This window comes from Bubalus bubalis, chromosome 15 (assembly GCF_019923935.1).
Source record: "Bubalus bubalis isolate 160015118507 breed Murrah chromosome 15, NDDB_SH_1, whole genome shotgun sequence".
Taxonomy (NCBI): domain Eukaryota; kingdom Metazoa; phylum Chordata; class Mammalia; order Artiodactyla; family Bovidae; genus Bubalus; species Bubalus bubalis.
The window spans coordinates 20,197,173-20,212,043 of record NC_059171.1 but is presented as its reverse complement, the minus strand read 5'-3'; the positions used below and the strand labels follow the sequence as shown (position 1 = coordinate 20,212,043).

General features: G+C 36.6%; 1 protein-coding gene across 5 annotated transcripts in view; it reads left to right on the top strand.

Annotated features, from left to right (window-relative positions):
- Positions 1 to 14,871, top strand: part of UBR5 (ubiquitin protein ligase E3 component n-recognin 5) — a 138,018-nt gene that overhangs the window by 94,693 nt on the left and 28,454 nt on the right. For all 5 annotated transcript variants that reach the window (XM_025265100.3, XM_025265102.3, XM_025265098.3 and 2 more), the window contains exons 26-39: positions 4,765 to 4,862; positions 5,499 to 5,647; positions 5,958 to 6,049; positions 6,877 to 7,023; positions 7,117 to 7,235; positions 7,320 to 7,446; positions 7,529 to 7,658; positions 8,562 to 8,722; positions 8,838 to 9,077; positions 11,296 to 11,419; positions 12,034 to 12,145; positions 13,170 to 13,301; positions 13,679 to 13,936; positions 14,474 to 14,742. In XM_025265100.3, the coding sequence (XP_025120885.3) occupies positions 4,765 to 4,862; positions 5,499 to 5,647; positions 5,958 to 6,049; positions 6,877 to 7,023; positions 7,117 to 7,235; positions 7,320 to 7,446; positions 7,529 to 7,658; positions 8,562 to 8,722; positions 8,838 to 9,077; positions 11,296 to 11,419; positions 12,034 to 12,145; positions 13,170 to 13,301; positions 13,679 to 13,936; positions 14,474 to 14,742 (2,158 nt within the window). The remainder of the gene's footprint in view (positions 1 to 4,764; positions 4,863 to 5,498; positions 5,648 to 5,957; positions 6,050 to 6,876; positions 7,024 to 7,116; positions 7,236 to 7,319; positions 7,447 to 7,528; positions 7,659 to 8,561; positions 8,723 to 8,837; positions 9,078 to 11,295; positions 11,420 to 12,033; positions 12,146 to 13,169; positions 13,302 to 13,678; positions 13,937 to 14,473; positions 14,743 to 14,871) is intronic.

The following is a 14,871-nucleotide window of genomic DNA, read 5'->3' as shown; positions in this document are numbered from 1 at the left end:
TGTGCCAGATTCTACTTGCATTAATTCTTTTATTCTAGATATAACTGTCTGGAATAGATAGTTTGCAGGAACTTGCTCAGGATCCCAAAACCTAGTGAGTGGCATAGCTGGAATTCCAGACCTGGTCTGTGTCTTTATTATAGAACTGAAATTCCCTTATGCCTAACCCTTATGCCACTTTCCCTACTTAAGTACAAGAAGATGTTTTGAGTTTTTTGTATTTTTGAGGGCAAGGGAGTTTTCCTGTTTAAGCCTTACTACTCTTAGGATGAAAACGGCCACATTTATGAAATTTTGATTACTTTAATGAAGGCTGCCCCATTAGTAAGATAAAGTCTTTGGATTGTAAATATAGTTATTACTACAGAAGCATCTTACTAATTTGTAGTTTGAGGCATAGATTAAAAAAATATATATATATAGACACACACATATAACTTTCTGCTTTCATTTCAGTTGTCATTTTTGTTGCATTTATGGTATTTTTAAATATATTATCTTTTTATGATTTTCTCGTGGTGGTATCTGAAAAGTTATTCTGTGTTCTTATTCCCTTTCTCTTTGTTATTAATCCATCTTGTATTTCTACAATTAATTTCTTTTTCGCTAGTCCTTTATTTTAGTACCCTCAAAACGGTTTACTATTTCCTCTTTATCTAAGAAAATATATATCTGGAAAACACCGAATTAATCAACTGATGTGTTAATAAGCTGATATTAAGAGAGGTGGTGTTCTTTTGCTTGACATTTAGGTGAGAAGTGTAGAGATTATCAAACTGGCCCTTTTTTGCTTTTTTTATACTGCAAAATAGGAGAATTTTCTAGAGTTGCTAACAGTTTCCTGTGTGGTATATTATTTACCATGGAGATAACTCAGTTTTGTTTTGTTTTGTCTTAGTGCAGTAGAATTGACTTAAAATTATATTTGTTTCGGGTATACAACATACTGATTTGATATTTTTTTCATATTACAAAATGATCATAAGTTTAGTTACCATCTCCCACTACAGAAAGTTATTACAGTATAATTGATTATAGTTCCCTATGCTGTACATTCAGAGAAGGCAATGGCAGCCCACTGCGTTACTCTTATCTGGAAAATCTCATGGATGGAGGAGCCTGGTGGGCTGCAGTCCCTGGGGTCGCTGCGAGTTGGACACGACTGAGCGGCTTCGCTTTCACATTTCACTTTCATGCATTGGAGAAGGAAATGGCAACCCACTCCAGTGTTCTTTGCCTGGAGAATCCCAGGGACAGGGGAGCCTGGTGGGCTGCTGTCTATGGGGTCTCAAAGAGGCGGACGTAACTGAAGCGACTTAGCAGCAGCAGCATGCTGTACATTAGGTCCTCATGACTTATTTATTTTGTAACTGAAAGTTTGTACCTCAGTCTCCCTCACCTATTTCACTCATTCCTTTAACCCACTCCCCTTTGGCAGCCACCAGTTTGTTCTCTGTATTTGTGAGTCTGTTCTGCACAAGGCTTCCCTTTTGTCCATATCCTCACCAGCACTTCTTATTTGTTGTCTTTTTGATAGCAATTCTGACAGGTGTGCAGTAATGTCTTACTACGGTTTGGTTTTGATTTGCATTTCCCTGATGTCTAGTGATATTGAACATCTTTTCATGGGTCTTTTGGCCATCTGTTACATCTCCTTCGGAATAATGTCTGTTCAAGTCTCCTGCCTAGTTTTTAACCAGATTGGGGGTTTTTTTTGATGTTAAATTGTATAGTTTGGATATTAACCCCTTAATGGATATGCCATGTGCAGACATCTTCTCCCATTCAGTAGGCAGCCTTTTCCTTTTGTTGATGGTTTCCTTTGGTATTCAAAAGCTTTTTAGTTTGATGTAGTCTTATTTGTTTGATTGTGCTTTTGTTTCCCTTCCTGAGGAGACAGAGCCAAAAAAAACCCTAAGACCAATGTCAAAGAGCATATTATTTTTGTTTTCTTTTTTCTTCTAGGAGTTTTATGAGTTCAGGTCATACATTTAAGTTTTTAATCCTTTTTGAGTTCATTATATGTTGTGAGAAAGTAGGCCAGTTTGATTCTTTTGCTGTTAACTGTCCAGTTTTCTCAGTACTATTTATTGAAAAGACTGTCTTTTGTTCTTTGTATATTCTTACCTCTTTGTCGTGGATTAATTGATCATGTAAGTGTAGGTTCATTTCTGGGTCCTCTATTCTGTCTCATTGACAGAATGTGTTTTTGTGCCAGTACCACACCATTTGATTACTGTAGCTTTGTTAGTACTGTATGAAATCAGGGGACATGATGCATCTAGCTTTGTTTTTTGTTTTTTTTTTTTTCTCCTCAAGATTGCTTTGGCTGTTTGGGATCTTTCATGGTTTTGTTTTATTATTTTGTGAAAAATGTGTCTGTTTTGATAGAGATTGAGTTAAATCTGTAGATTGCTTTGAATAGTATGGTTATTTCAGTAATATTAATTCTTCCAATCCATGAGCAAGGTTAATTTTTCCATTTGTGTCATCTTAAATTTCTTTCATTAGTTTCTTACTGTTTTCCAAGTATAGGTCTTCTACCTTCTTAGTTAGATGTATTCCTAGGTAGTTTATTATTTTTTATGCTATCATAAGTGGGACTGTTTCCTTAATTTCTTTTTCTGATAGTTTGTGGTTAGTGTATAAAGTGCAACAGATTTCTGCATATTACTTTAGTTTCCTGCAACTTAATTCATTTATTTGTTCTAATTGCTTTTTGGTGGCATCTTTAGAATTTTCTGTATGTAGTATATATCATCTACAAATAGTGATAATTTTACTTCTTTCCAATTTGGATACTTTTTTGTTCTTTTTCTTGTGTAATTGCTGTGGCTAGGACTTAAAATACTTGTTGAATAAAAGTGGTGAGAGTGGGTATCCTTGTTTGATCTGAGAGGACTTGCTTTCAACTTTCCACCTTTTATCATGATGTTAGCTGTGGGCCTGCCAGTATATGGCCTTTATTATATTGAGATGCATTCCTTCTATATCCACTTTCTAGAGGGTTTTATCATGTGTTAAATTTTGTCTCAGTCCTTCTCTGTTTCTATTGAGATGATCTTAACATTTTATTTTATAATTTGTTGATATAGTATATTATATTGATTGATTTGTGGATATTGAACAGTACTTGCATCCTAGGATAAAGCTGCACGTACCCGCACCCCCCCCCCCCCCCCAACACACACACACACACACACCTCATCATAGTATATGACCCTTTTAGTGTATTGCTGGATTTGGCTTGCTGGTATTTTATCTAGAGTTTTAGCCACTAGACGAGGGAACCTGTGATTCAGTTTCATTCTTGATAATCATTCTGTTCATATTTTCTATTTCTTTCTGATTCAGTCTTGGGAGATTGTATGTCTCTCGGTTTATCCATTTCTTCTAAGTTGTCTATTTTATTGGTGTACAGTTGTTGGTAGTAAGTTTCTTACAATGCTTTGTTACTTGTTTGGTGTAACTTCTCTTTGAATTCTGATTTTACTTATCTGAACTTTTTCCTTGGTTGACTCTGGCTAAAGGGACACATAAGTATACTTTGGAGTAACAGGAGGGAGAAATGTGTTCATTATACAGAAAGCAGCCTTATGAAGATTAAGTTTGAGTAGAGCCATGAAAAATAGGGAGAAGGAACAACAACATTGAGAAGTATGAGTATTTTAAGAAATCATAATTCATCCAGTTCGGAGTGAAGGATTAGAAGAGAACAATTGCAAGTGGATCTGGAAAAAAAAAATAGGAAAAAAAAATAGGTCTCTGTTCTTTGGGCTTCAGTGCTCTGAATAACTGCCTTTGTTAGACTGTAATATTATCAAAGTGGGATTATAAGAATAGTAATGAGATGGTGGTATAAAAGAGATTAAAATAGGCAAGAGTAAAAAGGAGAGTCAAGTCAAGTATGTTTTATATGTCTGTTATAGCCTTTAATATGTGTGTTGCAATAAACTGAATTAAAGAGTTGTTGAAAGTGGAAAAGAAAGATGCATTAAAACATGGTTTAGGTGAAAGACTTCGTGAAGAATCCACATTGTTTGTCTGAAGTTACTTGGGACAGTGATACTGTTGGGTGACATAAATAAGTTAGGTAGAGAGCGGTTTTGAAGAGAAAGATTATTTGAGTTTTAGATATGTTGAATGTAAAGTATCACTGGGAAATCTTAAATAGCCTTATCAAATAAGCAAGTGTAGATGTTGGAACTGAATTATTGTGAGAGAAGTGGTAGTTGCTATAATGGAAGAGAGGGAGGTACAAATGGCTGAGAAACTGACTTTTGGGAAATGCAAGGGTCTAGAAGGGAATAGAAATTCAGTGAAGAATATTTAAAGTACATTTTAAAGTGGAAATTCTTAGTAATAATAATAGCTAACACTTACCGAATACATGTGTTTTGCTAAGCAGTCTGTTGAATTGAAGTAATAATTCTTTTATTCTTCCTCAAAATGTATGAGATAGAGCCTGTTACTATGCCCACATCTAGAAAGTATTAGTTTACTCCAGAACCCTTGCTGTATTCTTTAAAGTCACTAAAGCCAAGAAAGGAAAGCATGGTTTAGAGACACAAAGATTCCACAGAAGTGACTTTCTTAAGAGATAATATGAGATCAGAAAATATCACCAATGATTTTCTTTGAGCATTGACATTATTTACTAAAACATAACTAGTTTTTTGTTTCATCCTGAACATATGTTTCTTTTATAATATCAGGAAGGAAAATAATTGATATTATTTTTAAATACAATTTTTCTTATTTTAGGGATGCAAGAGGTATGACCCCATTTATGTCTGCTGTAAGTGGCCGAGCTTATCCTGCTGCAATTACCATCTTAGAAACAGCCCAGAAAATTGCAAAAGGTAATTTATTTCAAGTTCTAAATGAGTTGCTTATTTTTTAATTTGACTAGATTCTCTTCTATAATTGATTAGAAACTATCAAGATAATTCTTTTGTGTATATGTATAAAATTCATGTACTTTTTTCAAGCATATATTGTCAGCCTGTTAATTGGTATTGGTGATAAAATTTTATGGAAAGAACAGACCAGATGTCTTACTGTTCTTTCTGACTGGGATTTACCGCCTAATAGCAAGTGTTAAGGAATATCAGTTCTTGCCATCCAGCCTTTAAAAGATTCGGTAGTTATCTTTTGAAAAATAGTGGCTGTGAATAATTTATGTGATTATCTGTAATTTGTTAAATAGAGCTAGAACTTGAATCTTAACTGCATAATGTAGAGTTGAGCACTTAGATGGCTGATGTTTGATGTATTTGTATTGTTCTCTTGTGTGGTTATGATGTAATTATACTTTGCTTTACTTTGCACCAGAATTGACTGGATTTCTTTGCAATGTTAACTTTGTATGTCATTTTATTTTATTAATATGTAGTAGTTTCTGATTTATACTGTGTAAATGTTAGAAGTTTTCCATTTGAGGAAAGTAGTGCTTAAGTTCTTTCTTGATGTATGAACTACTGTGTTTTTAATCTTAGCTGAAGTATCCTCAAGTGAAAAAGAGGAAGATGTATTTATGGGCATGGTTTGCCCATCAGGTACCAACCCTGATGACTCTCCTTTATATGTCTTATGTTGTAATGATACCTGCAGTTTTACATGGACTGGAGCAGAGCACATTAACCAGGTAAGTTATTTTACATTTACCTATATTTGTGCTATCTTCAGATTTTCTTTTCTTCTCTTTGACCATCACTGGAGTTATAGCTCTTAGCTTTGGAATTGGAAGTCTAATGTTTAATTATACTACTTTTTTTGGATGATATAAATTATTTTCGCTCTTCTGGTAATTTTTGATTCCCATTTGTGTATCCATGTGTATCCAGAGGATATTAATTTTGCTCTACTGTTGTTGTGATTGAATTAGAAAATACCAGAAATAATCCTTTTGAGATATACATATCATTCTTTTAAAAAGTATATCCTTTTAATTTTAGGATATTTTTGAGTGTCGTACTTGTGGCTTGTTGGAGTCGCTCTGTTGTTGTACGGAATGTGCAAGGGTTTGTCATAAAGGTCATGATTGCAAGTGAGTGCAATTTTAGTTTCTTAATGCTGTAAACTACTTAGATTCATACTGCCGTATTAAAAATAGCCTGATATGCGAGAAATACGTGATCATACATTGTAACTAGGATCAGTCTTTTAAGAAACATATATATACAGAATGGTTTTGTCTGTATTCTCCAGCCAAAGTCTCAGGTCCCCTGTAGTGCGGTCTGTTATCTGGCATTAAGGCATTAAGGGAGTCATGGTTTGGCCTGTGCCTTGTTTATTTCTTAAACTAAATATAATAACCTTCATCTAGCAATAGAGTTGCTATGGCTAGTTAGTTTTCACATTCATAGATCTAAGAAGCATAAAATACCCAGCACTAACATTTGCAGTGCCTCAGGGTCTCAGCAGGGACATCGCCTGTGGCTGTGCTATAGATATAATAGTTAGTAGAGAATTGGTTTGTAAAAACCAACTATTGTGCTTTAAAATAAATAAATATGTGGGAGAAGTGGAAATTTTTTATAGATACTATACTGATACTTATAATTTTTATTAAAAGAATTCTGGGTAATATGTTTATCTTATTTAAATATCTCAAAGTGATAATCTGCTTATTTACTGATTGCTTACTAACAAGTGCCGTCACTGTGCTAGATGCTATGTGATGGTGGACAAAACAGTTAAGTTGCCTCTTCTCTTGTACTGCTTTACAGACTGTATACCACTGAAGTGATCCTTGCTGCATTATTTGAAAGTTAACAAGGTTTCTCTTGAGTTTCAATGAGTTAGGCCTCTGTAATATCAATATAGACCTTTATATTTTTAAAAAATTTCTGTTTGTATATGAATTCTTTCTAGACTCAAGCGTACATCACCGACAGCCTATTGTGATTGTTGGGAGAAATGTAAATGTAAAACTCTAATTGCTGGACAGAAATCTGCTCGTCTTGATCTGCTTTATCGCCTGCTCACTGCTACTAATTTGGTCACTCTGCCAAATAGCAGGCAAGTCGTGGGATTTTTAGGGCATAAATTAAGTTGTGAAAGCACAGCACAGGTAAGTAGTCTTCTTCCTCATAACAATGTTCTGTCTTGCAGAGGAGAGCACCTCTTACTCTTTTTAGTGCAGACAGTTGCGAGGCAGACGGTGGAGCACTGCCAGTACAGACCGCCTCGAATCAGGGAGGATCGTAACCGGAAGACAGCCAGTCCTGAGGGTGAGTTGATTGGACGCTTATGACACCCGGGAAAATCAGCATGTGTATTTCTGCCTTACCCACAGTTTCTTCTTTTCTTTATAGATTCAGATATGCCTGATCATGATTTAGAGCCCCCAAGATTTGCCCAGCTTGCTTTGGAGCGTGTTCTGCAGGACTGGAATGCTTTGAAATCTATGATTATGTTTGGGTCACAGGAGAATAAAGACCCGTATGTATCCATTGAAAGTTTTTTAGACTAGTTTCCTGTGTTAGTGTAGGCAGTTACAGTGCATTCTTTCTTTCCCCTCAAGTCTCAGTGCCAGCAGCAGGATAGGCCATCTTCTGCCAGAGGAGCAAGTGTACCTCAATCAACAAAGCGGCACAATTCGGTTGGACTGTTTCACTCATTGCCTTATAGTCAAGTGTACAGCAGACATTTTGGTAAGTCCTTTGAATGGTTATTTACAAGCATATGAAAAGGGTATGTGTTACGTAGTTTCCCAAAATTTTACTAATTCAAGCTCCCATGGACCAGTAAGCACTAATCAAATACTACATTAAGGGGGATGGAATTTTGGAGGTGATTTAAATTTCTCATTTTAAATCAGTCAATCAGTGAGAGCTCCTTTTTTTCATTCTAAATACAAATCCTAGAGTGTATTAAAAATACAATATAAAAATGTGTGAAGCAGGGTTCTAAATTAGTAATAACTCAATGCAGATTTTTTAAAAATATCTCCTTTTGCTATGAATTTAGAAAAGAATATAAACTGTTAAACCCACTGCTGGAGAGGTTATGGAAAAAAGAACATACTTATACACCGATGAGGAGACCCTTCTTTTGGTACTCCTTTGGAAAACAATTTGGCAATGTCAGGAGCCATAAAACTAACATTGCCCTTAGAAGCTGTCCTCAAGAAGTTATCTATGATATGAGAAAGCGAAACATGATGTCACAAAACAATATGAGATGGATGGGATTATGAATTCATTAAAATAAACATCTGAGTCTACTTTGATGTTTTGTTAAGTATCCTATATATTGAGTGAAGTATATTCTTTCTTTGATTGGACATATTAGGTATTGGTCTTCTAAATATTAATTGTTATATGTAGGAGTTTAAGGCAAGAAACAAGAAATCAGACATTTGAGACCCACTATAAGTCAAGCATAGTAGTGGGCATGTGGCACAAAGTTAATCACTGGGATTGTGTTGATTCAATATATTTTTATATTTTTATCATGAAATGTTAATATTGAAAACACGTTAGAACTTTTTATTTATGAATGCCTGCATCTTACAAGATGTCTCAACATTAACAGAGTGATTACTGGTTTTAAAGCTTTTAGATACTCTGCTAGGTACACTAGTAAAAGAACTCCAGAACAAGTACACACCAGGACGTAGAGAAGAAGCGATTGCTGTGACAATGAGGTTTTTGCGATCTGTTGCAAGAGTTTTTGTCATTCTCAGTGTGGAAATGGCTTCATCTAAAAAGAAAAAGTAAGGCATTCTTTTTGATTTTGGCTTTTATATTTTTTACGCACATTTTTTGTGATGATAAAATTATGTATATGAAAAGATTCAGAAGATTTCTATATTTCCCTTTTTGTTCTAGCAACTTTATTCCACAGCCAATAGGAAAATGTAAGCGTGTATTCCAAGCACTGCTGCCTTACGCAGTAGAAGAACTGTGCAATGTAGCAGAGTCACTGATTGTTCCTGTCAGAATGGGTATTGCTCGTCCAACTGCCCCCTTTACTCTGGCAAGCACCAGCATAGATGCCATGCAAGGCAGCGAGGAGTTATTTTCAGTGGAACCACTGCCACCACGGCCATCATCTGATCAGTCTAGCAGGTAAATTTCTATCTGGTAACACATTCTGATTATTTCTCTGCAAACGTTACAGATGTTACTAAAACCTAAAACTAAACTAAATCTGAGGCATAGGCACTCTGGTTATGTACAGGATCATTTGTTTAACAAATGGTAAAGATTTTATCTTGTTTGGAACATGTGAAAAGCACTTTAAAAACTACATGTCTGTACATCTAAAGTAATAGACATAAAATGAGGGGGTGCGATTTGGTTTGTTTGTTTGTTCAGAATGGCACTTTTTATTATACCAAAAAAGTAATCAGGTAAGAAAGTTTACTTCAGGCTTCTGTGCTTCATTACTTTTTTTTTTTTTTTCTTACCTTTAAATATAGCCTGCTAGAAGGCCAAGCTGAAGAATGAAAAGACTTCTTAACTTTCTCTGTGTCCAAAGCTTTGGGCAAGGTGGGCAGGTTATTATATAATCTAAATAACAACAGAATGATGGAATTTTAAAATATTCTGTGCACTCATATAGTAGTGGTCCCCAACCTTTGTGGCACCAGGGACCGATTTTGTGGTAGACAGTTTTTCCATGGACTGGAGTGAGGCTAATTTAAGTACTTTATTTCTGTTGTTATTACATCAGCTCCACCTCAGACTATCCCACATTCAATTCTGAAGTTTGGGGATCCTTGTTATATAGGATAAGACTAAAACAATTCAATTCTAGTTACAACATTAATCTTAAATCGCATTTTTCCATTTGTTTAATAGTTTACCTAACTAGGCTGTAAGTTGGCTGAGTCAGAATGTTTAGCAACTAAAATGTTCTGGTGTCTTTTATCACAGTGCTTCTCAAATTTTAACATGCATGCAGAACTCTTGGGTATCTTATTAAAATGCAGAGGCTGATTCTGGAGGTCTGGGTGGGACCTGAGAGTCTGTATTTCTTGTGAACTCGCAGATAGGACCATGCCAATACAGCTGCTCTCAAGGCCACACTTTTGAGTTGCAAAGTTTCTAAGATGTACAAGAGACATCTTAGACATCTTTTATAATGGAGACATCTGTCTATTCTTGGCTGTTTCCGAGTCACATTTTTAAGAAAGGGAAATTACTGGGTTGGCCAGAAAATTCGAACTTTTTGGCCAACCCAGTATTTTGCCACCCCATCTTTTGTTATGATTTATTTTATAATTGTACTTCTGAACTTATTTTTTTTCCCCACACTCATCAGCAAGTCAGTGGTTAATAAGCTGATGCAAAGTAGGTCATATTAGTCAAGTCTCTTTTAAAGAGTAGGTTACTTGTAAATAAGGAACTCTCTTTAGTGGGTGAATGCTGCTACCAGAGCCTTTGGAAGTTGAAAGGTTTAGCGATGGAAAAGGAAACATTGTCTCTGTAGAAATATTTCAGTGGGGAGAACTCGAAAAAGTATGTGCATTAACACAGATTTGAAATGCCTTACTAAAAAGTAAAAACCATTCTCAGATTTATAAGTTAAATCTTCAGTTCAGTTCAGTCCCTCAGTCGTGTCCGACTCTTTGCGACCCCATGAATCGCAGCACGCCAGGCCTCCCTGTCCATCACCAACTCCCCGAGTTCACTGAGACTCACATCCATCGAGTCAGTGATGCCATCCAGCCATCTCATCCTCTGTCGTCCCCTTCTCCTCCTGCCCCCAATCCCTCCCAGCATCAGTCTTTTCCAGTGAGTCAACTCTTCGCATGAGGTGGCCGAAGTACTGGAGTTTCAGCTTTAGCATCATTGCCTCCAAAGAAATCCCAGGGCTGATCTCCTTCAGAATGGACTGGTTAGATCTCCTTGCAGTCCAAGGGACTCTCAAGAGTCTTCTCCAACACCACAGTTCAAAAGCATCAATTCTTCGGTGCTCAGCTTTCTTCATAGTCCAACTCTCACATCCATACATGACCACTGGAAAGACCATAGCCTTGACTAGATGGACCTTTGTTGACAAAGTAATGTCTCTGCTTTTCAATATGCTATCTAGGTTGGTCATAACTTTTCTTCCAAGGAGTAAGCGTCTTTTAATTTCATGGCTGCAGTCACCAGGTCAGATGATTTCTTTGGGGCTACACATTTTCTGATATACCGTAGATTAATTATTGTCAGTTTCCAAGAAACATTTGGTCAGATTGGAAAGAGCAGGTTGTGAACCACGTTGAATAACACCTAGAGGTCTGCACTGTCTGTCAGGGTGGTGGCCGCAGCGTGCTCATAAGCTGCTTCCTTACAGCTCCAGTCAGTCTCAGTCATCCTACATCATCCGGAACCCACAGCAGAGGCGCATCAGCCAGTCACAGCCTGTTCGTGGCCGAGATGAAGAACAGGATGATATTGTTTCAGCAGATGTGGAAGAGGTGGTTTTAATTGTTTTAACTGTGGTACATGAGAGGCTTTTATTTGGGAGGGAAGGGGAAAGTAGTCACTAGAAGTTTTATTAATGGTAGCTTACCACTGTTACATGTATATGCTTCTACCTTTTAGACTTCTGTTATATGTTCTTATTTGTAGTTATACATATTAAAATATGTTAATAATCCTTGTTTCATTGGCTAATAAGAAATTAGAAATAAACGTAACTCTACTAAAGGGTTCACAGAAAAGATATTCTCAATGTTAGAAAAGTTTTAGTAGTTTTGTGCAATGTATTCGAAGGTAGAGAGGCTGCTGTGTATTTATTATATAAATTTTATAATTGCCGAAGTTTAAAAAACATGTACTCCCCACAGTTTTTCTATTTCTAATTTTAGGGTTCTGGGTATGAATAGTAATCATAAACTTTAGGATATGTTGGCATAATTTTTGATACCAAATTTTTGCTAGCAAATGAAAAATTTCAAAACTGCTTAGTGTTACAGTTCCCTGTAGTTAGTGATCTTTGTATTTTAGTTACTAAATGCTGTGGGGGAATACAGTAGAGATGTGGGTTTATTATGTACTTTGATTGTCTACAAATAAGATCTGGATTTAGGTTGAGGTGGTGGAGGGTGTGGCTGGAGAAGAGGATCACCATGACGAACAGGAAGAACATGGGGAAGAAAATGCTGAGGCAGAGGGACAGCACGACGAGCATGATGAAGACGGTATGCAGGTTATTGGCAAAATTATTCAGTATGAGAAAACCGGGTGCCTTTAAAGAGATATTAATACAGAGGAAATAGTACTTGATGTATAGTGAAATGTTCAGCATACTTCTGCCAGGGGATTCTGTAGTATCTGTCAGAATTTTACATACATAAATATAAATACTGGATTAGCCAAAAAGTTCACTTGGGCTTTTCCACATCTTATGAAAACCCAAGCAAGCTTTTTGGCCAACCCAATGTATAGACTTTTATATGTTTACATGTATAAAATAATTTATCATCTCTCCATTTACCATTTGGTTTACACTTTCTATTTTCTTAAAAGTCTTTTGAAAATCAAAATAATCATAACCAACATAACATTTGAAAATTGGAGAAAGGGAAGACAACCCATAATCCCACCCAGACGCTAACAGCTGTGTTTTTACTTTCAGTCCTCCCCTGTACTGCCCCATTCCCGTGTGTGTCGTTCATATTATGTGTAAATTTTTTACTTTGATTTTTCATGTAGGCCCTTTTACTACATAGTCATCATTCTTCTTAATAGCCATGGGATAGACTTCTGGGGATCACCTTTATTGAGGTTTAATTGACATGCAGTAAACTACACATGTTGAAAATTCATAACTTAGTATGTTATGACGTGTGTGTATATACAGTGAAATACAAAGGATACACATGTTTATTAGCCTTCTTCCCCTCTTGGAATCCCAATATGTAAAATTGATGAAAATTGAGCAGTGGCCCTAACCCTGAGCTCTGTCCACTTGTTGAAGTCCTCCTGCCTAATATTTTTTACCTAAGGCTGTGCAGGCCAAATTTTGTGTCTGTGTTCACTGAGTACCATGATTTACCTGGTCATTCTTCTGCTAAGTGGGCAGTTATGCATACTCTAGTATTACCAGTTCTCTCTGCCCCGCTCCCCTCCCTTCCCACCCTTACAGTATTCTGTCTTATCAGCCTGTCTTGATCGATAGTGAGTTTGTACCTTATTTTCTTGTTATTTAAATATATTTGCTAGGGAGCGACATGGAGCTGGACTTGTTAGCAGCAGCTGAAACAGAAAGTGACAGTGAAAGTAACCATAGCAACCAAGATAATGCTAGTGGGCGTAGAAGTGTTGTCACTGCAGCAACTGCTGGCTCAGAAGCAGGTATGTTACCTTCTAGCAGTTTTCTTGCTTATACTAAGGTTGTGTGTGAAGAATTGGTTAAACTGTGCTCAGTACGATATTCCCAAAGGTGGCTAACCCTTTTTTTAAAACGTTGTTTCTCTAGAGATATTAGTGAAGAAGATTATTATTTCAGTGACTCTTTTTTTTCTTTTTTCTGTTTCATTTTTCTGATTTTTAAATAATGAATTAATTTTAAGGTTCATTGAAGAGTTCCAGAATATTTCAATGATGGGTTTTGTGAAATATTGGACATAGTCTGGCATTCTGTTTAATATATTTTCCTAAATGAGGGGTACACTGTAATTTTAAATACAAACAAACTCACAGTGGTTTTGGTTTAAAAATTAAAAATTTAGGTGCAAGCAGTGTTCCTGCCTTCTTTTCTGAAGATGACTCGCAATCAAATGACTCAAGTGATTCTGATAGCAGCAGTAGTCAGAGTGACGACATAGAACAAGAGACATTTATGCTTGATGAGCCGTTGGAGAGGACCACAAATAGCTCACATGCCAGTGGTGCTGCCCAAGCTCCTCGGTCCATGCAGTGGGCCGTCCGCAACACCCAGCACCAGCGGGCAGCTAGCACAGCGCCTTCTAGCACATCCACTCCAGCAGGCAAGTCTGTAAACTTGGTGTTCCTGAGAGTGCTTAAATAGGTTTAAAAATTACACATTTTCCTCTAAAGAACAAATTAAATAATTTCATAATAATTTTTCTTTGTTTTGCTGAGTTCAAATACAGAATTAATGACTTATTGCTCATAGCAGGGTTTCTCAGTCTCTGCACCATTGCTGCCTTGGGCTGAATAATTAATTTATGATCATGCCCTATAGGGTGTTTAGAAGCATTCTTGACCTGTACTCATTAGATGCCAGGAGTGCACTCTCCCCAGTTGTGACAACCAAAAATGTCTGCAGCACTGCCCATGTCTGCATAGGGAGGCAGTGGCAGAATTGCCCTAGTTGAGAACATTACAATATTAATAATTCTTACCTTCATCATTCCCCTCCCCAAATTAGCGTGGCTTAAAGGAAATGCTCATTTACCATATTTACTAATGTAATTGACCTTTTACTTCACGTATGTACAGTGTTAGAGAAACTGTTAGCACGTGACATTAATTTATTGTGGTTGTCTTTTCTTTCCTGATAGCAAGTTCAGCGGGTTTGATTTATATCGATCCTTCCAACCTACGGCGGAGCGGTACCATCAGCACGAGCGCTGCCGCTGCAGCAGCTGCTTTGGAAGCTAGCAACGCCAGCAGCTACTTAACATCTGCAAGCAGTTTAGCCAGGGCGTATAGCATTGTCATCAGACAAATCTCGGACTTGATGGGCCTTATTCCTAAGTATAATCACCTAGTTTACTCTCAGATTCCAGCAGCTGTGAAGCTGACTTACCAAGATGCAGTAAATTTACAGGTATGAAACCAACCACTGAAAAATTACTCATTCAAATATATTTTTGGCCATCTGTTTTGAGAATTCCAGTATGATGGGAGTGAATGTTACAAGTACTTAAATGTCTATATCATATAACTCTATCAAATT